This window comes from Labeo rohita, chromosome 25, assembly GCF_022985175.1.
Source record: "Labeo rohita strain BAU-BD-2019 chromosome 25, IGBB_LRoh.1.0, whole genome shotgun sequence".
Classification (NCBI taxonomy): Eukaryota; Metazoa; Chordata; class Actinopteri; order Cypriniformes; family Cyprinidae; genus Labeo; species Labeo rohita.
This window is the reverse complement of record NC_066893.1, coordinates 21,359,000-21,386,998: the sequence shown is the minus strand read 5'-3', so window position 1 is coordinate 21,386,998 and position 27,999 is coordinate 21,359,000. Positions and strand designations below refer to the sequence as shown.

General features: G+C 35.1%; 2 protein-coding genes across 3 annotated transcripts; one reads left to right on the top strand and one right to left on the bottom strand.

Annotated features, from left to right (window-relative positions):
- Positions 1-55: 55 nt before the first annotated feature.
- Positions 56-2,780, bottom strand: rag2 (recombination activating gene 2). Its single transcript, XM_051099853.1, has 2 exons — positions 2,644-2,780; positions 56-1,894 (listed from the first exon to the last, which is right to left on the bottom strand). The coding sequence occupies exon 2, from the start codon at positions 1,879-1,881 to the stop codon at positions 289-291; it is 1,593 nt and encodes a 530-aa protein (XP_050955810.1). The 5' UTR covers positions 1,882-1,894; positions 2,644-2,780; the 3' UTR covers positions 56-288.
- On the top strand, positions 2,216-27,999 carry iftap (intraflagellar transport associated protein). Of its 2 annotated transcripts, XM_051099864.1 has the most exons (7): positions 2,216-2,283; positions 10,180-10,322; positions 10,413-10,588; positions 13,761-13,835; positions 18,925-18,979; positions 26,017-26,156; positions 26,275-27,999. In XM_051099864.1, the coding sequence occupies exons 2-7, from the start codon at positions 10,190-10,192 to the stop codon at positions 26,383-26,385; spliced, it is 690 nt and encodes a 229-aa protein (XP_050955821.1). In that variant the 5' UTR covers positions 2,216-2,283; positions 10,180-10,189; the 3' UTR covers positions 26,386-27,999. The 2 variants fall into 2 exon arrangements, with proteins under 2 accessions (XP_050955821.1, XP_050955822.1); XM_051099865.1 differs by lacking the exon at positions 13,761-13,835.

Sequence of the window (27,999 nt, the reverse complement as noted above, 5' to 3'; positions counted from 1 at the left end):
GAGTTAAAACACAATCCATTTAAATTATTTCTCTTTATTTAAGCAGAAAAACACACTTTATAAGCTTTACTCCCACATTTTAAAAAAGCAATAAATCATCAGCTTAGCAACAACAAAGAAGACTTGTACAAATTGCTTTAGTTTTTAAAAACTGCAATAAGCATATTCATTCAGTTAACAATACATTACTGCTGTTTCTGTGAAAAACACATTTCTCTCTCCAATTTTCTGTAAATATAAAGCAATTAAAACATATTGTTATGATACATAAGAGAACAGAACAACAATTTAGTCAAAAAGTCTTCGCAGAAAGCTCTTCTTAGCTGGGGTCATTTTCATTGAAACTGGCGCCTTGCGATGGGTCATCTTCATTGGGACTCTCTTCACTGGCAACATCTGGCGTGGTGGAGTCATCTCCTGCCTGGGCAGGCCTCCGTGATCCAAGCAGAAGTACTTGCTGTTGTCTTGCGAGAGGCGAAGCAACAGGCTTTCAGGAAGCTCCATGCATTGGGCATGCACCCAATGTCCACCTTCACCTCTGGAGCAGAAGATCATGGCAGGTCTGGTGAGCTCAGTAGAGTAGTAAGGCTCCCAGGTGTTGGGGTCCACCTGGCAGGTAAGGCAGCACTTAATCCAATAGCCCGTCTGAGATTCATCCTCCTCGTCGTCCTCATTATAGGTGTCACCTTCTCCATCGCTGCTGTACTCCAGCTCATGAGGTTCCCGGCCAAAGTAAAGCTCCTCAGAGTCTTCCAAAGGAGCAGAATCCTCAAAATCAGTGGATTCCTGGCTGCATCCTTGAGTTGATGCTTCTCCATCTTGTTCCTTTTGGAAGTTCACCAGGTAGAAATGATAGGCATCAGGTGGGTTTGGGTTTCCCTCTGAGGGGATTGCAATGAAGGCACTTCCTTTGCCCAGGCTGCCACCAAACCAAGTACGGCTATGGGTTATCTCGCTGGTCCACTCCGGAGGTTCGCGAGGCTCCATGTGGACTCCGACATCGTCCAGGCCAATGTACGTGCACTCCATGCGCTTTTGAGTCTCGGATTGGTAGCCGCCGAAAACAATGTACTCATGATAGCCAATAGGAGCAACTATGGCGCTGGTAATGGAGAGACCTTCATGAAGGACACTACAGGTGAGGACAGGACTTCCTAGGAGAAGCTCCACATGTAAGCGGATCAAACGAGGAGGTCGGCAATCAGAGCTGAGGATGTGGCCACCTAGGAAGTAGACACAGTCCTCTCTTGCAAGAGCTACATGAAACGACTGGCCGTCCGTGAGCTCGGGGAGGGTGTGGGCCGTACAGCAACCAAACTCTAGGTCAATAAGAAAGACTTGTGGTGGACAATCCACCACACTGTTCCAGTTCTGCGTGGTCCTCTCAGTAGGGGGCATGTAGGACCTGCCACCAAACAAAACACAAGCGCTCTTCCCACGGCTATGGATCACGCTCAAGCTGTGGCCGTATCGAGCGCTAGGGACATCTCCAACCAGCTCTTTTTCTTGGCAACGCAATGTGACTTTGCGATTACATCCTCTGCTGTCTACGCTCAACATGTAGAGACTCGAAGACAGCTCGTTGTTGGGTGTTCGGCCACCATGAATGAGGTAACACTCAGGACGGCCATCACGAGGCTCGAAATGAGCTATCGCAGGACATCGGAGGGGAGGGAGATAGCAAGAGTTGTTTGAAAATGAAATGGCACGCAGCTTAAGTTCTCCTTTTTTTATGCGCACACCAAATATCCCAGTCGGACATGAGCGTTTCGGCCAGCCCTTTTGACCAAAGAGGTAAACATCACCCTCCAGCTCTAATAAGGAGAAGCCTGGTTGCACAAGACCAGCACAGTTCACAGCAGTCAGAGGTTGTAAGGACATCTTTTGCAGAGAGCTGTGTAAAATATCAATGAAAAACAAACATTAAAATGGATTATTTTAATATTTGTAGAAGATAAATATTGTCAAATATTACATGAGAAATTTAATGTAAATTGCATAGTTCGTGACTGAATTAGGACTAGCATGCTAGCGTAATGTTAAGAGTAGTATTTATTTATATTTTTCAAAATAAAAGTAAAAAAAAAAAAACAAAAAAAAAAACGCGGAACCATATATCTCTTTCTCGGTTTTCCTCAAAACACAGAAACATTCCCAGAGGAAACAGGTTGTAGTTTTCCTTAATCCCGTTTCCCATAGAGAATCATGTAAAGCTTACAATCAAACGACTACATTACCCAGCATCCACTGCGAAACTGCCGCTTCTCGTTCTACATTCAAACGGTACGTCTGAGATGTTTTTATGAGCTCTGAATGCTATTATTCTCTTATCTTCTTCTAACAGTTATCAGCGTTTCTCATTTGTACACTTATTACATTCGTTTTACTGTATTTACATAATTAAACTCGCAAGATAAATCTTATTAAACAAGTGAGCTCTGGCTGTCAACATTAGTGCTGCACTAACGTGCAAAAAGAAAGATAAGAAGCTTTAAAATCAATATATATTTAAAATAATTATGTTATAAAAATGTAATTACCTAGGTGTTTTGCTTTATACGCATAATACATCACATACATTTATAAATATTTCGTATTTAGTCTTAGAATAATATTAATTCTAATAACATGTATATTTCTTACCTTCTGGTCAATGCACTCCGAAAACTGGGGACTGTTTTGGTGCTGCTAAGTTTTATTTGAGATATTAAAGCAAATGGTTTAGTGACAGTGGCAGAGGCTCAGTGTTTGTGAAGGCTGACTGGCTCATCTTGAGGTTAACTGCCTGTAACTGCTGCTAACAACAGGTGTCTGAGCACAACTCTCACAAGTTTGAATGAAAACAAACACAAAGTTGGTGCACCATTGGTCTGTGTATTAATACGGACTTTATATTGGTGTTTTACAGCTGAGTATTTGTTCACCTAACAGATACAGTCCAAATCTCATAGATACTGCATCAATCGTGCAAGAGTTAGTATGGATTGTCCTTTTTTCCCAAATTAACACCACCGACACGCTATAATGTAGTTTATTTTAGAATGTGTTTTTATATATTTATATATATATATATATAAGTGAACATTTATAATATTACAAAAGCTTTCTATTTTAGATAAATGCCATTAGTTATGAACTTTGTATTAATCGAGAATTCTAAAAAGAAAGGGGGAAAAAGTATCACGGTTTCCACAAAAATATTAAGCAGCTTCAACATTAACAGTGATAAGAAACGTTTCTTAAACAGCAAATCAGCATAGAATGATTTCTAAAAGATCATGTGACACTGAAGACTGGAGTATTGATGCTGAAAATTCAGTTTTGCATCACAGAAATAAATTACATTTTATAATAGTAAAAAAGAAAACAGTTGGAAAATAGTTATTTTAAATTGTATTAATCTAAATCTCACAATACGCTAGCATGCTACAGTTTTTTTATTAAATAAATGCAGCCTAAGTGAGAATAAGCAACACATTCTTACTCCCAACTTGCTACATATTGAAGCATGGTCAGGACCCCTTGCTGTCACTTTTTGACGCTCAGGGTATCCTTTTAGCGTCACTTTTGGACATGCAGGATCCTCCGTTGCTTTTAGCTGTTTGCATTATGTGTCGGATTTAATGGTTTGCATGCATTTGCAAAAATAGAAATAATTTAATATAAATTTATACTTTCATAGATATTTTGGAACACCTAACCCTACCTCTACCCTTAACTTACCCACTTCTGAACAATATAAAACATGCAACAGGCAAATAAATGTATAGTATAGTAGATATGGTAGATATTTATTGCAAAAACTGACCATAAAAAGCAGTATAAAAGTATTACAAACAACTCGCATTGCATTCCAAGTCCTCTGATATTTTCATGCAAAGAAAAGAGTTATTCAAAAGGGTTTAATTGCTGAAAATGATCTCGTTCCCATACATATATTCAAAAAGATACTCCCGTTTAGCATGACGCAATCGTTACTGCGACACGCGAGCCAATGGCATTCCACACCCAAAGCTGACGTACTGTAACACTTTCTGGTGGTAATTTTTAAATTTGTGCATAGGCTGCACACAGGATAAGCTTTACGGAGGTTAGAGGTGGCGATAGTGTCTATTCCTCTCAGAAATCAATTATTTTGCCTTGGAAGACGTGGGATGTTAATACTTTTTTAAAATAAAGTGTGACTGTAGTTGTATTTGCCTTTTATATCCTGTGTTTTACATTGACAAATAGTTAGGTTTAGGGGCAGGGGTTCAGTTACGTGCTCATAAAAGTGTAGTGTAATGTAAAAAAAAATAGCTTTGACTATTTACATTGAAATAAACACACACACACACACCATCATATATGCAATAATGGCAAAATTATTACCCAATATGTAAATTAATCATGACGATAAAATTCCCAATGCCTTTCGTGTCAGAATATTGACATCAACAGTTCCATATTTAATGCAATGGACGACTCTGCATGTCAAAAAATTATGCCAGAGGTGTACCCTGTCCATCAAAAAGTGAAGCCAAGGAGTCCTGACCAAGCCTCAATATGTGACAGGTTGGGAGTGAGAATGTGTTGAAATAAGAAACTTAAGAAATAAGAAAATTACTTTATTTTCTATTTTCGTGACATCATCTTGAGTTTCCCCGCCCACCAGCGTTCCGTTATAACTTAATTAAAGGATTAGTTCACTTCCAGAATAAAAATTTTCTAATAATTTACTCACCCCCATTTCATCAAAAATGTTCATGTTTGTCTTTCTTCAGCTGAAAAGAAATAAAGGTTTTTGAGCAAAATGGATTTTTTTGCCCAACCCTACCCTTTTAAACCAAAGTACATAGTCGAAGAACTGTGCATGACTTTTTCAACGTGATTACTTAAAGGAAAAGTCCACTTCCAAAACAAAGATTTACAGATAATGTACTCACCCCCTTGTCATCCACCATGTTCATGTCCTTCTTTCTTCAGTTGTAAAGAAATTATGTTTGTTGAGGAAAACATTTCAGGATTTTTCTACATATAGTGGACTTCTATGGTGCCCCGAGTTTGAACTTTCAAAATGCAGGTTAAATGCAGCTTCAAACAATCCCAAATGCGGTTGTAAATGATCCCAGCCGAGAAAGAAGGGTCTTATCTAGCGAAACGATCGGTTATTTTCATAAAAATAATACGATTTCTATGCTTTTTGATGTCAAACACTTGTCTTGCCTTTGCCTGAACTCTGTTTTTTTCCGGTTCATGACAGTTAGGGTATGTCAAAAAACTCCCATCTGATGTTCTCCCTCAACTTCAAAATCATCCTATATCGCTGTTTTACCTTTTTTGTTAAGGGTGTTTGATCTTCTTTGTATGTTCACTTTGCAAAGACTGGGTTGGTACTTCTGCAGCGAAGTAGGTTGATTTTGAAATGATTTTTGAAGTTGATTTTTGAAATATGATTGGAGTTTTTCTACGCACCCTAACTGTCTTGAGCCAGAATACAGAGTTCAGGCAGAGCAAAACAAGACGAGCGTTTGAGTTTAAAAAGTATTTAAATTGTATTTTTTTGAATGAAAATAACCTATTGTTTCACTAGATAAGACCCTTCTTCCTCAGCTGGGATCGTTTACAACCGCATTTGGGATCGTTTGAAGCCATGTTTAAACTGCTTTTTGGAAGTTCAAACTTTGGGCACCATAGCAGTCCATTATATGGTGAAAAATCCTGAAATGTTTTCCTCAACAAACATAATTTCTTTATGACTGAATAAAGAAAGACATGAACATCTTGGATGACAAGGAGTTGAGTACATTATATGTGAATTGTTGTTCTGGAAGTGGACTTCTCCTTTAATGCATTAAGGCTGGAATACGCATCAAGACAAGGATTTTCTGGTAAAAAAGTATATTGGTTTTATTTTTTTCAAAAAATGACAGATTGTTTTGCTAGAAAAAACCCTTATTCTTCAGCTGGGATCATGTAGAGCCCTTTAAAGCTGCATTTAAATTGAAGTCCACTATATGGAGAAAAAACCTTGGAATGTTTTCCTCGAAAACCTAATTTCTTTTCGACTGAAGAAAAACATAAACATCTTGGATGATATAGGGGTGAGTAAATTATCAGGAAATGTTTATTCTGGCAGTGAACTAATCCTTTAAACATCAAATATAGTTAAGTTATAACTGGCATGTAACTCAAATATCAAATAATTGGCTGTAAATGCATCACGTTGTACAGATATTTCACATTCATGTGTCCTGCCTGATATAGGCCACTGTGCAATCCCACAGATTTTTTTTCTTTTTCTTTTTTATGACCTGCATTCGACACCATAATCACACTCTTCATACTGCATCAGTGACAGTGTAGCACGTCTCGGTGTAATGTGCTGTTAAAATAGTCTCTGTGTATCTGAGTGCTCTGTGGCGTCGGGTTCGGTGAGGAGCGGAATGATTCACTCTCATTACACCGAATACCGAATGCGTGAGTCACACATCAGATTTTGGCAGGAGGGGTAGCTCGGATTTGTAAAAATACTCCTTATTTCCCGCAGGCTTATATTTGCATTAACTGTTTCTGCTTGGCGGCTCTTTAAAGAAACGGGAGAAATTAGGCGACTGTTGTTGAGAGAAAGAAAGAGAGAGAGAGGGAGAAGAAGGGAACAGCTGTGCCTGCCTCATTAGCATAATGTTTTTGTGTTTTGGGGGGCTGTGCGTGAGTGCGCGAGCCCTCGTGCAGTTGTGTGTTTGTTTTGGAGGCCAAGATGTGTGTGTGAGAGCGCAAAACAAAGACACGTAACCACGAGTGCCTGGAAGAACAGTGAAAAACACAAACAGCCGAGCACCTGTGTCTGAAGAGCAGGGCCATGAAGAGGAGGCTCAGCGACTCCCCTGAGGCGCAACACAAAATAAAGAATTCCTCCGGTGTCTCCGAGCGCACTGGAGAGCTTTATTCTCCTGCTCAAGCGCACTTACATGCCGGTGTTCACACTAACCGACGCTGTAAAATAAACCTGTTGAGTCCTGAAACGGATTTGCATACGGCAGCGGCAAATGAATGCAGATGTTTGCCAGCTCTGTCACAATGAAACAGACGGGTGGAAATGGAGAGGGAGACTGAAACGCAACAAACAACAGCAAAACGTAAATGCTTGCATTGTAATGAAGGAAGATATTACTTTCAGACTCCATTGTGGTTATAGTAGGCCTATGTAGTTTCTTGTGTGGGCTATTATTTAGTTAAAGGGGTAGTTCACCCAAAAATGAAAATTCTGTCATTAATTACTCACCCTCATGTCCTTCCAAACCTAAGATCTTTGTTCATCTTCGGAACACAAATTAGGATATTTTGGTGAAGTGCAAGAGCTTTTTGACCCTGCTTAGAAAGGGGACCCTCCTCGAAACGCGATTGGGCTAGTCTTGAGCTCATTTTGAGTGGCAGTTGGGCGGTTTTGTTGCGAATGCCTGGCAACCCTGAAAGCAACGCAACTACCATCTTCAAGGCCCGAAAAGGTAGTAAGGATAGTCTATGTGACATCAGTGGTTTAACTATATTTTTACGAAGCTATGAAAATGCAAAGAAAACAAAAATAATGACTTCAGCCAACACACATTCAGAGAGTACCACGACGCATGTGTTGTATACTCAGGGTTGGCAGGGTTTCACAACAAAACCCACCCAATTGCTACTCAAAACTAGCCCAAAACTAGCTTAGTTGTGTTAAAACTCACATTCTGGGGGGTAAAACGCACGTTTTTTGGTGGGGTTCCACTGGTAAAATTCCCCTTCCAGGTGCTAAATATCACGTTATTGGGATCGTTTCAACCCGTGGACATGAAAAACAACCTGCGGCAACAGTGTTAAAGTAGCCCAATTCCGCACGAATTGTGGACTTGGCAACACTGTGAATACTGCACTTTAGGGCAAATCTGGGTGTTCAATACAAACAGTGCCTTGCGAAAGTATTCATACTTTTTTTTTTTTACATTTTTTCACTTTTTGTTATGTTGCTGCCATAATGGCGGAGCAAAAAACGTTTTTTTTTTTTTTTTTACCATCTTTGCAAATGTATTAAAAATAAAAAACTTAAATTATTCCATTGCATAAGTATTCATACCCTTATCTGGGACCCTTAGTTTAAATTTAGCTCAGGACCATTCGTATTGCTTGTAGATGTTACTACACTTCGAGTAAAGTAAACTTTGGCAAAGTCAATTGAATGGTTATAATTTGGAAAGGCACACGTCTAACAGCTGAGAATGCATATCAGAGCAAAAACCAAGCCTTGAGGTCAAAAAACTGCCTGTAGAGCTCAGAAACAGGATTGGGCCAAGCCACACATCTGGGGAAGAGTTCAGAAAAAAATTCTCCCGCATTGAAGGTTCACAGAAGCATGTAGTCTCCGTTACCCTTAATGGAAGAAGTTTGAAACAACTAGTTCTTTTACTAGGGCTGGCCTCCTGGCCAAACTGAGCAATTGATGGAGAAGGGCTTTGGTTAGAGTGGTGACCAGGAACCTGATGGTCACTTTAGTTGAGCTCCATGATCATATATGCAGATGGGACAACACTCCACCGATCCGGTCTTTATGGCAATGTGGTCAAACTCAATCTTCTCCTTGGTAAAGACACATGAAAACACATTTGGAATTTGCAAAAAGCACCTAAATGACCCTCAAACTATGAGAAACAAAATTCTCTGGTCTTTTGAACCTCACTTCCAAGCGTCATGTTTGAAGGAAACCAGGCACTGCTCATTACCTGCAGAGTACTCTCCCAAAAGTAAAGTGTGCTGGTAGCAGCCTCATACTGTGGGGCTGTTTTTCAGCGGCAGAGACTGAAGGACTCGTCAGTAGAAGAAAAGCTCATTGCTCTGAAATATTGAGATGGCCTTAATGAAAACCCAGTCTAGAACAATAGTAACCTGAGACTAGGCAGAAGGTTCACTTTCCAACAGGACAATGACCCTAAGCACACAGCAAGAGTGGCTTATAGACAACTCTGTGAATGTCCTTGAGTGGCCCAGCCACAGCCTGGGCTTGAACCCAATCAAATATTTCTGGAGAAACCTGAAAATGTGCATTTGCCCCCATCCAAGCTGACAGAGCTTGAGAGGTGAAGAGGTGATGGCTAATAATTGCCAAATGCTGATGTGCAAAGCTTGTTGCATCATACCCAAACAGACTTGAGGCTGTACAGGTGCTTCAACTAAGTATTGAGTTAAGGGTATGAATACTTTTTGTTTTATTATTTTTATTAAATTTATAAAGTTGTGACAATTCTGTTTTTGTGTAGATTGACGTGGAAAAAGCTAAAGCAGTTTAATTAAAGCAGTTTAAATGTGAAAAACATGAAGGGGTATGAATACTTTCGCAAGGCACTGTAGAGAAAATGCACATACCGCACAGCCTATGCACTGCATAGTGCAGAAACAGTAGTATGGTCGTATTCCAAAAGAGAAGAAAGAAGTCAGCCAACAGTACAGCTGAGGCCTGAAGCCATGCAAGGATTTGCGCTGTATTATTGATAGAGGAGAGTAATTAAACTCTAGTGTAGCACCTGTTTCTGTCCCTGCTAATGTTGTGCCACCTGAAGACGGCTTTCCCTAGGGCGTGTTCGTGATGAATGACACAGCGACAGCTCGGAGTTTCTGACGATCATCACGCCATTCTTCATTATGTTTTAATGTCACGGCAATCACTGCCCGCCCCCCTTCCCAGCCATCATTGATTGTAATTAAGCTGAACTTCAGAATGATAATTTCATTGCAATCAGGGCTAATGCAGCTATAATGCATATCACTGGCAATAAGTGACCTGTAAAGTAGTGCAGCCTAACAGGACCCCTTCATCATTTAAAAAAAAAAAAAAAAAAAATTAACCAGTACTTCGTCTTTTATTTCGCCTGGTACAGGCGCTCTGGTTATCTTCAAGTTTTTGCCTGGTATGTGCTATACCACAGTAGAACATGTAGCCTTTTCTAAATATACTCCAAAACACTGGTCACAAATTAGAAGTACAAAATGAGGATTTGTAAAGAAAACCGTGTGGAGTACTTTTTATAATGGATGGATGCACTTTATTGGACCTCAAAATCTCAACACCCATTCACTGCCATTATAAAGCTTAGAAGAGCCAGGACATTTTTAATATGCTTAATCTCTTACTGATTCTTTCTGTATCTCTTTTTTTCTGAACGTGCATAGGTTTGACAGGATGCCTGGTTTAGTTAACGGTTCAGTTGTGGGCGATCATGACCAAGCCTTAACTGAAGCTCTGGAGCAGTTCTGCAACTCCCCGGAGCAAACGTATGAGCAGTTCCTTTCCACCTTCACGTACCTGACCCCAGGTGAGCGTACTGAACACCACATACATCTTCTTTTCTCTGATACGTCTGTGAATCCTAGCCTGTGGTCTTTACTGTCGTATCTTATTGCAGAGAATGTGAGTGATCCACGATTGACTGCTCCTAGAGGACATGGAGACCCGTCCCAGAGAGAGATGGACAGCAGCCGAGAGCGACAAAGAGAGCATGAAGTGACAGAGATGGAGGAGAGTGTATACAGACGGATGGGACAGGCAAATCGCTGCTCACCGACTGCTGATCAGGAAGAGGTCAGCACCTTATAGATCCACACAGGTCGAAACGACAGTCAGACAGACCTTTCCTTCACTCATCTTCAGTCACAGTTAAAGTCTTCTTCATTAGCCATTTCTCTATTTATCACACACACATACAGCTCCTTCTTACGTGTAATTGGCTCTTTTATCTGCCTTTTTGGAGCTGTTTCCCAAGGGTAACATCACTTTTTCCTATACTCAGGATTAGGGGTAGGCACCATTTGTGGAAATAGAAAAAAAGCTCATAGACATATGAAGGGACTAGAATATTAGGGAGATTAGGTCCAGTAGGCACACTACCAGTCAAAAGTTTTTGAACAATAAGATTTTAAATGTTTTCAAATAAATGCAAGCTTGGTGAGCAGAAGAGACTTCTTTAAAAAACATTACAAATTTTACTATTCAGAAACTTTTGACTGGTAGTGTAACTACTTAACAATGCCCTAGAAACCACCTAAAACTGGCTAAAATTCACTCAAAATTTCTTAGCAACCATATAAAAACACTCTTTAGTCCTTGCATCCTAGCACCATGGTGTCACCTTTTCTACAGATATGGACTAGCAGCTACATATCAACAGTAGCCATATAGAGATGTTAAAAAATTCACTCAAAACTATACTGCAATGCTCTATCAACCACCCACAACGCATCATTCGCCCTGCTCGGCACAAATTTGCGTCTATTCGTGTTTTTACATTGAAATTGTCAGATAATAATTTAAGGCACTTAAAATAACAGAATTTGCATGATCTTTAAGAGTTTGAAATAGAAGTTGCTCAGTCATAACTTGGAGAAATAACACTGACTAATTACATAATGGTACGGATTTAAAGACATCAAGCTTTATTTCCAATATCTGAGTTTTAATACAACATAGAGCAGTATAGTAACAGAGGCTTGTAATGTATTATTGTATATCCGAATCAATTTCAGATACTAATACCACATATATGTTCATGTTTAATATTTCCTGCATAATTCCTTACGTAAAGAAATCTATTTTGTGTTGGATCAGTTAACTGTGTCGGCAAGTGCGCAGCTGACACACCCACCTGAACGATTGGAAAACATCGCTTATCCTGCTCGAAAAGACGATAAACATTGCAAATAACATTTTAAGTAAAAATTTACGTATACATATCCTAAAAACTAGTCCTGTGTGAATGATACGCTTTAATTCGGGTGATTTAAGGTCAGCGGTTTAGCTGTGAGTCAATGGTGCTCTCTGCCGGTAGAGAATAGTAAGATGGCGGATCGAACACTTCCGGTGGCTTCACTGCCTGACGGAAGTTTAGAACGCAATGAGCGATCCAGTCATTATATTTAGATCAGTGGTTCAAATACACAAAAATGCTGAAAAATCAATGAATTTGTGCGACCTGAAGGATTTCACTACAGTTTAACTGTTCAGGACAAACAAGGGGGTCATGAACAACTATCACTAAACAAAAACAAACAAAACAACAACAAAAACCCACAGCTGTGGATCATTGAGGTAACAACACAGTATTAAGAACTGATTGTATGTAAACTTTTGGACAGGGACATTTTTAGAAATTCAGCTATTTTCTTGTGGACTATGTTTAAATGTCTTTTATGTGAAATATCTTACTCAGGTCTGTACTGAATACAAATAACATGCATTTTGGTAAAATAATTAACATTTAGCAGATTCTGTAAGGTGTATGTAAACTTTTGACCTCAACTGTAACTCATGTTACTTGTAATGCGTTACCCCAACACTGCTTGCAACCACATAGTAACATGATAAAGGGGTCATCGGATGCCCATTTTCCACAAGTTGATATGATTCTTTAGGGTCTTAATGAAAAGTCTATAATATACTGTGGTTAAAAATTCTCAATGGTTGTGTAAAACAACACCATTTTTACCTTGCCAAAATCAGCTCTGCAAAAATCATCCCATTCTGAGGGATTGTTCCTTTAAATGCAAATGAGCTCTGCTCGCCCCGCCCCTCTCTTCTCTCTGTGGAGCGACAAGCTGCTCTGAGAGATTGTTTACTTTAGCCGCATTTAGCGCGTTTAGCAGAGATTCATAAAAAAAACCCCTTATACTCACTTCTGCTGTGGGTGAAGCTGGATCACAAATGATTTGCGCAAACATAGTGTGAACACCCTTCACAAACAAATGTAATCCACTACATCTTCAGCGGCTCAGATGTCGGGAGTAAATGACGACTATTATGTTCATTATTACATTCAGCAACAGAACACTTACATCCCTGCTCCGGCATCAAAACAATGGAGGTCGGACTGTTACAGCTGATCTGAGGTAAGACGCTCATGTCAATCAACTATCGTGGGAGCGGCCTGTCTCGGTGTGACGGCACACTGACAGGCATCTGAGAATGGCTCGATTTGAAAAAGTGGATATTATTTTTACAGATTAATTAAAAACAACTGCATGGATTTTTATCATTGTAGGGTAGATTTGTACATACACTGCCAACACACATTAATGTTCAAACAACATGTAAAAGTGAAGTTTGCATCTGATGACCCCTTTAAATTTTACTTAGAACTTCTTAGCAACCTTACAGCAACCTCCCAAAACAATCTAGCTTTGTGATTGCAACTTTTTTTTATATAAAAGCACCACTTTCTTCAAAATGCGTCCACACAAAGTACCAACACACTGAAAATGGCATGAAACCCCTTAGCAAGCAACTTAGCATTGAAGCTTTGTGTCTAGTATGAGCAAGCACCACTCAAAATACTAAAAATACTCCCCATTTTTCTTTATTTTCTGTCTTTTTGATGTATTTCCTTCACAAGACTTTTGGAATTTTTCTCTCAGTGTATTGGATGGCTTCATTGCGATGTGTGTTTTGCTTCTCTGTCTGTCTGTGTGAGCGGTGCTTAAGACTCCCGCCTGGCTTGCGTATTGATCTCAGTGGGGCTCTGGCGAGCCACAGCACCGGTTACTGTCAATAACGCAAAGCACGTCAGCTAACATCCCAGGCCAGTCAATGCTAAAAAAAGCCTCTGCATTATTTAGCTCCCTGCCACCAGAAGAGAAAAACAGCTGTATTGATTATAATGTTGTTTTGATTGTAATCAGTCCGATTCACACGGCTGCTGTCATTTCAGAGCATCATTAAATGAAATGAGATGGTGAGTTTATGAGTTTGTGTGTTCGTGTAGGTGATGTTGGATGGCGGTTGTGTTGGAGGGAGACTGGGTGGTACGTCAGGCTCTGCTCCGGATAGACCTGTGAAGGTAAACAGTTCATCCGAGATGCCTAAAAATAAATAAATGTGCTTTTATTTCATTCAGAAGAGGACAAGGACAATTTTAATTAATGTTTGTGTTTATAAGCTTATTACAGTATGCTAGGCTAACTTTACTTCTTTCTTCAGTCGAAAAGAAATTAAGGTTTTTGAGGAAAACATTCAAGGATTTTTACCATGTAGTGGGGATCGGTGGGTTAAAAGTCCAAATTGCAGTTTCAGTGCATCCTCAATGGGCTCTACACAATCCTAGCTGAGGAATAAGAGTCTTGTTTAGTGAAACAATCTGACTTTTTCTAAAAACAATACAAAGTAAACGTGCCGAGAAAGTCCAATGGCCTTTTCAAAAAAGGTAAAACAGCATTGTTGGAGGAGAAAATTGGATGTTTTTCGCTCTACCATACCTTTTTGAACCAAAGTATGCGTGAAGCTGCTTTCAAATGCAATTTGGACCTTCAACCCATTGATCCCCATTGAAGTCCACTATATAGAGAAAAATCCTTGCGATGTTTTCGACAAAAACCATAGTTTCTTTTCGACTGAAGAAAGAAAGACATGAACATTTTGAACGACATGGGGGAGAGTAAATTACTAGGAAAATTTCATTCAGGAGTGAATTAATTCTTTAAGTTTTTGTCTGAAGAACAATGTTTCCTTTGAGCACAAAGTTGCTAATTGGGTTGGCCTGAAAAAGCCAACTGACTGATCTACTATTTAAACTTCTTTCTCTTCTGAGCCGAAATTTAAACTGTATGTAAAGCTTTAAAACTACAACCACCAAACTCGGCCAAGACCTTCAGACTATTCTGAAGGTAGTTGCTGTATCTTTTGACATTGATTTGTGAAACTGATGATTAAAAATCCCGTAGACTTACATTGACGGAATGTTCAAATGATCCAAGACTCTTCAAGCTTCAAATGTCAAACATTCTAATGTAAACACACTGAAGCCCATAGACTCGATCAAGCTTTCCCTTCTATGTACTAATCAATTTAAACTAATTTAAGCTTCCATTCAGGCACAGGAAACATGCTAACAACATGCTAATAGCATGCTAATAGTTCTAGAAACATACTAACAACATGCTAATAACTTGCTAATCATGCTAGAATCATGCTAATATCTTGCTAATTGTGATGGAAACATGCTAATAATGCTAGAAACATGCTAACAACTTGCTAATCATGCTAGTAACGTTCTAATCATGCTAGAACTATGCTAATAAGTTGTTAATCTTGCTAGAAACATGTTAACAACATGTTAGTAACGTGGTAATCATGCTAGAAACATGCTAATAACATGCTAATCATGCTAGAAACATGCCAACAACATGTTAATAACATGTTAACCATGCTAGTACCTTTCTAATCATGCTACTAACTTGCTAATCGTGTTAGAAACATGTTAAAAACATGTTAATCGTGCTAAAACCATGCTAACAACATGTTAGTAACTTTCTAATCATTTTATAATCATGCCTAGTAACTTGCTTCTGATTCTAGAAACAGGCCAATCACATGTTAATCATGCAAAAAAAAATGCTAGTAACTTTTTAATCATGCTAATAACTTTCTAATCACGCTATAATCATGCTAGTAACTTGCTAATTGTGTTAGAAACAGGCTAATAACATGATAACTATGCTAAAATCATGCTAGTAACTTGCTAACTGTGATGGAAACATGCCAATAATGCTAGAAACATGTTAACAACATGGTAGTAACTTTCTAATCATGCTAGAATAATACTAGTAACTAGTTAATTGTGATGGAAACATGCTAGTAATGTTAAAAAAGTGATAACAACACGCTAGTAACTTGCTAATCATGCTAGAAACAGAATCATGTTAGTAACTTGCTAATTGTGATGGAAACGTTAATTATGCTAGAAGGAAACATGTTAAAACGTAGTAACTTGCTTATTATACTAGAATCATGCTAGTAATTTGGTTATTCTGGAAACAGGCCAATAACATGCTAATCATGCTAAAAATGTTAGTAACTTTTAAATTATGCTAGTAACTTTCTAATCATGCTAGAACTGTGCTAATAAGTTGCTAATCTTGCTAGAAACATGTTAACAACATGTTAGTAATGTGGTAATCATGCTAGAAACATGCTGATAACATGCTAATCATGCTAGAAACATGTCAACAGCATGTTAGTAACATGCTAACCATGCTAGTACCTTTCTAATCATGCTATAATCATGCTACTAACTTGTTAATCGTGCTAGAAACATGCTAAAAACATGTTAATCGTGCTAAAACCATGCTCACAACATGTTAGTAACTTTCTAATCATTTTATAATCATGCTAGTAACTTGTTAAGCATGCTAGAGTCATGCTAGTAACTTGCTAATCGTGTTAGAAACAGGCTAATAACATGCTAACTATGCTAAAATCATGCTAGTAACTTGCTAACTGTGATGGAAACATGCTAATAATGCTAGAAACATGTTAACAACATGGTAGTAACTTTCTAATCATGCTAGAATAATGCTAGTAACTAGTTAATTGTGATGGAAACATGCTAGTAATGGTAAAAAAACATGATAATAACACGCTAGTAACTTGCTAATCATGCTAGAACCATGCTAATAAGTTGTTAATCATGCTAGAAACAGAATCATGTAAGTAACTTCCTAATTGTGATGGAAACATGCTAGTAATGCTAGAAAGAAACATGTTAACAACATGGTAGTAACTTGGTTATTTGTACTAGAATCATGCTAGTAATTTGCTTATTCTGGAAACAGGTCAATAACATGCTAATCATGCTAAAAATGTTAGTAACTTTCTAATCACGCTATAATCAATCATGCTAGTAACTTGCTAATCATGCTAGAATCATGCTAGTAACTTGTTAATTGTGATTAAAACATGCTAATAATACTAGAATCATGTCAACAACATAGTAGTAACTTGCTAATCATGCTATTAACTTTCTAATCATACTAGAATCATGCTAGTAGCTTGTTAATTGAGCTAGAAACATGCTAATCATGCTAATCGTGCTAGAAACGGGCTAATAACATGCTATAATCATGCTAGTAATGGAAACATGCTAATAATGCTAGAAACATGTTGACATGGTAGAAACTTTCTAATCATGCTAATAACTTGCTAATTGTGATGGAAACATGCTAATAATGCTAGAAACATGATAACAGCATGCTAGTAACTTTCTAATCATGCTAGAACTGTACTAATAAGTTGCTAATCATGCTCGAAACATGTTAACAACATGCTAGTAATGTGGCAATCATGCTAGTACCGTTCTAATTATGCTATAATGTGGTAGTAACTTGCTAATCGTGCTAAAAACATGCTACAAAAAAAACATGTGATGGAAACAATGCTAATAATGCTAGAAAGAAACATGTTAACAACATGCTAGTAACTTGCTAATCATGCTAGAATCATGCTAGTAACTTGCTAATCATGCTAGAATCATGCTAGTAACTTGTTAATTGTTATTAAAACATGCTAATAATACTAGAATCATGTCAACAACATGGTAGTAACTTGCTAATCATGCTATTAACTTTCTAATAATACTAGAATCATGCTAGTAGCTTGCCAATTGAGCTAGAAACATGCTAATCATGCTAGAAACATGCTAGTAACTTGTTAATTGTTATTAAAACATGGTAATAATACTAGAATCATGTCAACAACATGGTAGTAACTTGCTAATCATACTAGAATCATGCTAGTAGCTTGCTAATTGAGCTAGAAACATGCTAATCATGCTAGAAACATGCTAACAACATGCTAGTAACTTGCTAATCATGCTAGTAACCTTGTAATCACCCTAGAACCATGCCAATAAGTTGCTAATCATGCTAGAAACATGTCAACAACATGTTAGTAATGTGGTAATCATGCTATTACCTTTCTATTCATGCTATAATCATGCTAGTAACTTGCTAATCGTGCTAGAAACAGGCTAATAGCGTGGTATAACTTGCTAATCGTGCTAGAATCATGCTATTAACTTGCTTATCACTCTAGAAACAGGCCAAAAACATGCTAATCAAGCTAAACAATGCTAGTAACTTTTCAATCATGCTAGTAACTTGCTAATCGTGCTAGAAACGGGCTAATAACATGCTATAATCATGCTAGTAATGGAAACATGCTAATAATGCTAGAAACATGTTGACATGGTAGAAACTTTCTAATCATGCTAAAATCATGCTAATAACTTGCTAATTGTGATGGAAACATGCTAATAATGCTAGAAACATGATAACAGCATGCTAGTAACTTTCTAATCATGCTAGAACTGTACTAATAAGTTGCTAATCATGCTCGAAACATGTTAACAACATGCTAGTAATGTGGCAATCACGCTAGTACCGTTCTAATTATGCTATAATGTGGTAGTAACTTGCTAATCGTGCTAAAAACATGCTACACTGTAAAAAAAACAAAAAACACAATTTTGTTGAGTCAGCTTAAAATAATTGGTTACCCTGCTGCCTTAAATTTTTAAGTTCAGTCAACTCAAATAAGTTTAGTCAACTTGAAATGTTAAGTTGTACTAAGTAACAACTTAGATATTTGTGTTTGTTAAACTTAAAAGCTGGGTAAGTAAGTAAAATTTTAAGTTGAATCAACTCAAATATCTAAGTTGTCACTAAGCATAACTTAACATTTCAAGTTAAATCCATTTTTTTTGAGTTGACTGAACTTAAAATTTTAAGGCAGCCAGGTAACAAATTATTTAAAGTTGACTCAACAAATTGTTTTTTTATAGTGTAATAACATGTTAGTCATGCTAGAAACATGCTAACAACATGCTAGTAACCCTAGCAACTGCCCTAGAAACCACCCCAGGTACCCTAGCAATCTGTTTTTCTGTCTGTCAGTTTTTCTGGTAGAGAGATTGCCTTCAAAACATTCGAACTTTAATTTTTCTAACTTGAACCGGAAACCTTCAAACTTCACTTTTTTTTTTTTTAACTTTCTGGCTAGGCTTTTTCAAGCCAACTTGGTTTGTCTACAAACTTTACTATCTAGTTCTGATCAACTGTAATTTTAAAATAACTTAATTTTTTCCCCCTTGGTAGTTCGATAATTATCTGGAAGATTCGGAGGCTGAAGAGGAAAATGCTGGCACTACAGGTGTGTATTTCTCATATTCAAATGCACAACACTTTACACAAAGTTGGTTTATGTAGATTACAGTGGCCTAGATGCACATTTAGAGTCTTTATTTACATTTTTACAAATTCTTTATTATGTAAAGCACATAGTTGAGTATTCTTGTCATCTTTTTCTTATTTCACAGCAGCTTCAAATTGAATTGGATCTATCACACATTCATATAAAATTCACATAATACACATTGACATATTGGCATCACCTGTATGGATGTATTTTAAAATGGGAATCTGAGGCATGCTGGCTTAAATTTTCTTTTCATGTGCATATGTGAGGATTGCATGGGCTCACCTTACTTTTAATAGGGTTTAGTGGATATCATGTGCATGCTCTTTTTTGTAATTAGAGCTGTCATACAGCTTGATTTAAATATATTACCATTTATTACACATATTCAATGCATGCAAATTCCAAACCGCTCCCTCATCATTAGAGCCGGGGGCAAGTGTTCGCTCGGCGAGGCTTAACGCTTGCTGTGCAGGCTTGTAATGAGTTGCTCTTTTCTGCGGTGCCGGAGAGGCTCATTTAAACTCCAATGACCAGTTTAATACAAAAATAAATAAAATAGTGCGAGGAAAGAAAGCCTCTTTTGATTGGAGAGGCTTACTGTTTGGAGCAGGGCTTTTGTGTTTTTCGGTGTGTTTGTTTGTGATCAGAGTGTTAATTCAGAGGAAAGGGTGTATGTAAAAGTCATTAGTTGGCGTGTTTGTAATGTCAGTCATATCCACTGAATAGCAACAAGATGTATGCTGAACTTGAAGTTAATTAGCATGAATAATCATGCCACTGCTTATTGGAGATGGTAAAAATATCGTCGTACCATTGGTTGTTGTTGGCGTTCATGTCCTAATGTTGTAAGAGTTTGGTGTCATAACTTTTAAAAATCTGACAGTATAAAGATAACTAAATATTAGCTTCCACACCAGCGGATCTGTTGTCTGTTTATTCTGTTTTCTTTAAATTCATTAGCTCGTGATAGAAGGATTGATTCTGATTGGGTGTCAGTATTTTTTATCATTCATTAGCTGGAAAAAATAATTCTGAAAGAGATTTCAGCGATATTGTTTCTATGTGCCTTTATCGTTATAGCAGTGGTGTGGATTCTGCTATTCTTTAATACTGAGGATGATTTTTAGAACTATATCTTTATCATTATCTTTATAGTTATCATGAACAGGTCTTAAAAGTTTTGTAAAAATCCTAATATTGTTGTTGAAAATTAGGCAAAAATTAAGAAAAAAAAAAAAAACTTTTGTTGTTTGCTGCTACAAGTTTGCTAGCTTATATTAGGGCAAAAAGTTGCTAAAAAATGCTCTTTTTTGAAAAGTTAAATAAACATTAAATCAGGAATAGGTTTAAAAATGTATTAAATTAAATGTAAAAATTTCATTAAAGTCAAAGTACAAGTTAAACTAGGAACTGGCAAAACATAAAATAAAAATAAAGTTAAATCAGGTAGCAAAACAAAAACATTTAAGTTAAATTAAAGTAAAATTAAAGGTAAATCAGACATTTGCAAAGAATAATTCAAATGAAATCGAAATTAATTAAAATTAAATTCAGTTAAAGTTACATTCAAATTATAGTCAAATTAAAATCAAAGTAAAATAAAATAAATCAGGAATTGGCAAAAAATTAATTTTAAATGAAATGAAATGAAATTCAAAGTCAAATTAAAATGAACCAAAGTAAAATAAAAGTTAAGTCAGGTATTAGCAAAAACATTAAATTCAATTAAATTCGAAGTAAAATAAAATCAAAGTAAAATAAAGGTTAAATCAGGAATTGGCAAAAAATAAATAAAATAAAAATTAAATAATAAAATGAAATTAAATTAAAATCAATCAAAGTAAAATAAAAGTGAAATCAGGTATTAGCAAAAACATTAATGAAATTAAATTAAAATAAAGTAAAATTAAAATCAATCAAAGCAAAATAAATATGGAATTGGCAGAAAATAAAATTTTAAATTAAATTAAAATAACATCAAAGTAAAATTAAAGTTAAACTAGGTGTTAGCAAAAAAAAAAATTTTAATTAGTTATTTTTTGGTAATACCTGATTTAACTTTTATTTTACTTAGATTTTAATTTTACTTTGAATTTAATTACATTTAATTTAATTTAAGTTTTTTTTTTGCTAACACCTGATTTAACTTTTATTTTACTCTGATTTTAATTTAGTTTAATTTAATTTAATTTAATTTAATTTAATTTAATTTAATCAAAGTAAAATAAAAGTTAAATCAGGTATTAACAAAAATAATAATAAATTAAATTAAAAGTAAAATAGTAAAAAGTAAAAATAATAAATCAAAGTAAAGTTAAAATTACTTTTTAAATTAAATAATTAAATTAAGCTAAATTAAATTAAAATCAAAGTAAAATAAAAGTAAATAAGGCATTAGCAAAAAAAAAAAAAATTAAATTAAAATCAAAGTAAAATCTAAGTTAAATCAGGTATTAGCAAACACATTAATTAAATTAAATTCAGTTCAATTCAAGGTAAAATTAGTCAAAGTAAAATAAAAATGAAATCAGGTATTAGCAAAAAATATAAATTAAACTAAATTAAATTAAATTAAATTAAAATGAGGAACTGACAAAACAGTAAATTTTAAATTAAATTAAATTAATTTATTGATTAATAAATTATAATTGATTATTGGTGAATTCTGCCAAAAAAGAACTGCTTGTTCAGGAGGATCAATCACTTTTTTTGTATGTTACATTTAGTAAACATAAACTCGATGACAGACTACATTGTCATTACTGTGAATGTTTTTTAAGTGAATCAGTTATTTAGTCAACTGAATAAATTTGTCATTCAAGAAGAAGACAAATGGCTTTCTCAGTGAGTGAATCAGTGAATCAAATTCATTCAAAAACTAAAAACATTGATTCACTGAAGACTAAAACACCACAGTTGTTTGTGACTGAAGCAGTTTGTAATGTTATATTAGAAGAGATGAAAAATAAAACTATACCTTTCATTCTTAAAAACAATAAAATGAAAACTATTTCTGCACAATTAAAAGTAACTAAACCAAAATGCAAAATTAAAGAAAAAATAAAGAAAACTTGCTGTGAACGCCCCTTTACTCAATCTTACATAAGAGTTCAGTGACACACCGGCGTTCAGCATTCAGATGAATCTTAAAATGGGTCGAGGTGAAGGCGGTTTTGGTCAAAGCAGATCAGGGCTCAAGATGAGCTACCTGGTATCTGGGGTTTTAATGAAACACGCCTCTGTGCACCGGTCACGGAGGTTCACGGCACGCCGTTACAGCAACAGCCTTCAGATTCATTAGCGGCGTGAAGCATCTTCCTGTGTTTCTTTAGCGAGCTGGTTAATGGCCTTGTTTTTGAGACCACCTTGTTCTGAAAGCTGTAGGTGGGTGGGGTTTCTCCAGTCACACACACATATGGTGTTGTATACACTCAAACAGACATGCAGAAATGCACTCAGATGCCTGCTCCTCACCCGGCAGCTGAGACCATGACTTGCACGGTGCCAGTAATTAGCGGTTTAATTAAGATCAGCATCAGTCGAGCTCTTGCCAGGCCTGATGTCTTTCTCTCACACTCATAAACTACTCCAAAAATTCATTGATATACGGGCCGCAAACAGCTTATTAGCACATCAGTCTTATTCTGATTGTTCAATGTGGTTTTCTGTGTGAAAGGGCAAGACTTCCGGTTCGTAATAATGATACACAAAGTGCAGTAAACGATAAATCTGTTGGCTCTACAACCTAGTGTGTTTATAATTTAGATAATACATTAAAATTATATGGTAAGATACACTAGTTTTGTACAGCTAAAAATAGCTGGATGTGAATGAAACGCCAGACCCATTTAATTTACAAATGGCCACATCCGCTCTTATGGGAAGAATAAGGTGGATAGAAATGCCGAAGATGTTTTGCTGAATTTCAGAGTTCTAAGCTGTCAAATCTAATTTAGGCTTCTGTTCATACATACAGAACGTGTGAACTCCTTCCAATCATCAATTTTTGGCAATATGTTTGTTCTTGTTTGAATATGCATAAACACAAATTTGATTTTTTACAGAACTTCTGAAGGGACATTTGGGAAAAAAAAAAAAAACCTGTTTGTATATAATACATTTTTTGTGCATACACAAGAGTCTCAGGGTTTATTTATTTGTTTTTGCAAATTTTACCTTTTTCCAGTTTACAGCTTGTATCAAAAAATAACAACAACTAAAACAAAAAAACAAAAGAAAAAAAAACTTTAAATGTATTTATTTATTCATTAAATATTATCATTATTATTTATTTGTTTATTTTCTTTGAAAAGTAAAACAAAATTAAAAACAGGAACTTGCAGAAACGTGTCTACAATAATTTGAACAGAAACTACACTATTTAATGTATCTATTTAAATGTATTAAATTTTCATCATTTCAGTTAATTTTGGATGGTCTTATTTAGTAAATAATCCTCCTAATTCTTTGGCGAATAATGCTTGCAAGAAACTGAAACATGAACGTTTTTTTTTTGTCCATACACATTTATTATTTATTATTTATTTATTGTTATTATTTATTCTTTTTTTCCACTTTTTTTTTTTAATTTATTCATTAAGTTTTTACCTAACTTTTATTTATTTATTTATTTTTTATTTGTAATTTTTTATTTTATTTTTATTTTGTTTTACAATTTTTACTTTATGACTTGTTAAAAAATATATAGAATTTAATACTTATAATTACATAGAAATGTATTTCATTGTCATAATTTCAATTAATTATGGATGGTCTGGTTTACTAATTAATCTCCCAAATCTTCACCTGTGCTGAAACATTTAGTATCTTATTGCATACACAATAGTCTTATGATATATTTATTTATTTACTTTTTTTTTTTTTTTTACAAATTGTAACCTTGTATCAGTTTACGACTTGTAACAGAAAAAAAAATCAAAACAAACAAACAAACAAACTAGAATTTTATTTTTCTAAAAAAATTATATATATATATATATGTATATATATATATATATATATAGCAAAATAAAAACACAAAAGTAAAAAATAGCTTTCAATTTATATATATTCATCTATTATTATTATTATTATTATTGTTATTATTTTCCCCTGAAAAGTAAACCAAAAGTAAAAAGAGGAACCAGCAGAAAAAACTAACTTGTCCACCACACTTTGAACAAAAACTACATATAAATACATAAGATTGTGTTTAATTTTCATAATTTCAATTAATTCTGGATGGTCCGGTTTAATAATGAATCTCCCAAATCTTTGCCTATGTTGAGAATCTCACTTGCTCACAAGAAATAGCTACAGTGAAAGTTTTTGTACATACGCAAGTCTCAGTGTTTATTTATTTATTTATTTTTTACAAATCATTATCAGTTTACGAAACAAAAAACAAGCAAAAATAAATAAATAAATCAATAATTGAATTAGATTTTTCTCAAAGAAAACTGATGGCAAAACGAAAACCACAAAATTAAAAAAAATAGCTTTGAATGTATATATTTATTCATAAAATACTATTTATTTATTTATTTATTGTAAAGTAAAATATAAGTAAGTTTATTTAGATTATTTATTTATTTATTTTTCCCTGAAAAGTAAAACAAAACAAAAATCTGAAACTGGGAGAAAAAACACTAACTTGTTCACTACACTTTGAACAAAAACTACATATAATTACATAAAATGTGTTTATTTCATAATTCATAATTTCAATTAATTCTGGATGGTCTGGTTTACTAATGAATCTTCCAAATTTTTGCTTGACACTTTCACTTGCTCACAAGAAATAGCTAAAGTGAAAGTTTTTTGTGCATACACAAGTCTCAGGGTTTATTTATTTATTTATTTTTTACAGATTGTACCCTTTTATCAGTTTACGAAACAAAAATAAATAAATAAATCAATAATTGAATTTTATTTTTCTCAAAGAAAAATGATGGCAAAACAAAAACACAAAAGTAAAAAAAAATAGCTTTAAATGTATATATTTATTAATAAATTATTATTATAATATTATTATTATTACTATTAATTTTATTTTTTGAAAAGTAAAATAAAAGTAAGTTTTATTTTTTCCCTGAAAAGGAAAACAAAACAAAAATCTGAAATGGAGAAAAAACACTAACTTGTCCACTACACTTTGAACAAAAACTACATATAATAACATAACATGTTTATTTTTCATAATTTCAATTAATTCTGGATGGTCTGGTTTACTAATTAATCTCCCAAATTTGTGCCTATGTTGAGACTCATGTAGAAAAAAGCTTTTCTCAGCGTTTATGTATTTTTTTTCCAATTTCACTTTTTCCCACGTTGTAGAAAAGCATAACTAGCCATTAAAAAATGAATAAATGGATTCAGAAGACAGAATATTGTCTATGTCATACTTTTGAGCTTGACAATCATCCACTTTCATTGTGTAGTAACCGTCCAGCAACACAGACATTCTTCAAAACATCTTCTTTTGTGTTCCACGGGAAGAAAGAAAGAGATTCGAACGACATGAGAGTCAATCAGTAACGACAGAATTTTATTCATAGTTTTAATAGGGACAGTGCTCATTAATCAACACTCAGACACTGTAAACAAGCCAGAGTTTGCCTAACAGACTATTTTTTTATCATTTGTCCCTTGCCAGATTTTAAAATGCCAACCCACAGTGTATCACAAACAACAATCGTAATAGTCTACAGCTAATAAAACATGTATCGACACACTAAAACCAAACAGTTAAAACATATCCATGATTAAGTAATGATACAGAGAAGAAGAAAGACTCAGCAGATTTAAACATACATCAAAACAGTATAAAACCAAATCAACAGATGAATACATAAATATTACCAAAGAAAATAATGAGCGTGTCAGAGAAGAGATGGTTTATTTACGCATTCACTCTAAAAGAAGAAACAGTTTGTAAATGAATGCTGATGGACTGCTGATTATTCATGCGTATCTTGTTGTGTTGTCAGCCACATCCACACTACCAGGTGAGATTGAAGAAGATCTGATAGCTGTCTCCTCTTCATCGCTCTGTCACCGCACACTGCTGGAGATCTCCTCGACTTTCATAGACCAGAACACACACACTCCCAGTGCAGCTGAGAATCAGGTACACACACACCAGAGCAGTCAAGCTTGAGAAGTAACTCAGGGACTGAGATGCACTTTCTGTTGCATTTCACAAAGGCTGTGTAAAATCCTTCATTAACCTTTTTTTGTCATTCCAGGATGAAAGCGAGGAGGTTGTTCCTTTCCATCTGGATGAGAACTTTGATTACGACAACGTCGTGCTGTCTCGCAAATACGCCATCCAGGAACAGAACGGCAGACCATCTTGAGCTGTAAATGAATGTAACTCTGGCAAATGCTTCTAACAACTCTGGTTTTACAGAGTAAAGTCCTTGTTAACATGATAATGATGATTTTATTTCGCCAAAGAATTAGGAGGAAGACAGATCGGCTCTTTGGAGTGTTAATTCTGCGGTTTGTAGAATCTGTTTTCCAGTCTTGGACATGTTTAAAAAAGTAATTAGTTATAGTTACTAGTTACTTCTCACAAATACACTGTAAAAAATAAAAAACACAATTTGTTGAGTCAGCTTAAAATAATTTGTTACCCTGCTGCCTTAATATTTTAAGTTCAGTCAACTAAAATAAGTTTAGTCAACTTGAAATGTTAAGTTGTACTAAGTAACAACTTAGATATTTGTGTTTGCTAAACTTAACAGATGGGTAAGTAACCCAGCAGCCTTAAAATTTTAAGTTGATTCAACTCAAATATCTAAGTTGTCACTTAGTATAATTTAACATTTCAAGTTGAATAAACTTTTTTTGAGTTAACTGAACTTAAAATTTTAAGGCAGCCAGGATACAAATTATTTTAAGTTGACTCAACAAATTGTTTTTTACAGTGTAGTAACTGAGTTAGTAACCATTATAAAAGTAACTAATTACCAAGGAAAATAACTATTATATAACTTTTTGTTTTTTAAAAATGTCAAATGTGTAAAATAACTTGGATGCCCCCAATATTAAATACGAAAAATTAACTAAATTTAAATTAAAATATAGCTGCAAGCAGCAAACGCGGGGCCAAGCATGGCACGGAGTGCCAAACCAACTGAAACAATGAGGAATTACAGCCATTTTAGGATGATTTTAGTCAAAATTGCTGACAAAATCATAAAAACAACCACTAGTGATATGATTTAATGGGTTATCCCTTTTGACCAATAGGTGGCGCTGTTATCAAATCGATGTGGTATGGTCAGTGTATGGAGACAATTGCTTGTACAAAGTTTGGTGTTAATATGTCAAAGCTTTGCAGAGATACAGTCTCAGACGTAGTCTGGCATCATGCCTCAAATTTGTTGCATCACTATACGAAAATGGTAATGTCTATTGACACTACATCTATAACATTTTGTCAGCACAGTCTGAAGATGATCTGATTTGATTTTGGTGAAAACTGGACCAACGTTTGAGGAGAAGTTTGAAAAAGTAGGTTTTCAACAGAAATCATCATAAAATCATTACAGTAGGCTAATGCAAACTAAAGTTATTAGCATTTTTGGAAATTTCATAATTAATGGTTAAAGGAGAAGTCCACTTTCCAGAACAACAATTTACAAATAATTTACTCACCCGCTTGTCATCCAAGATGTTCACGTCTTTCTCTCTTCAGTCGTAAAGAAATTATGTTTTTTGAGGAAAACATTTCAGCATTTTTCTTCATATAATGGACTGATATGGTGTCCCGATTTTGAACTTCCAAAATGTAGTTTAAATACAGTTTCAAACAATCCCAAATGCGGTTGTAACCAATCCCAGCCGAGGAAGAAGGGTCTTATCTAGTATAAAAAGTATATAAAGTATATAAATTGTTTTTTCTTTTTAATGAAAATAACCGATCGTTACGCTAGATAAGATCCTTCTTCCTCAGCTGGGATCAT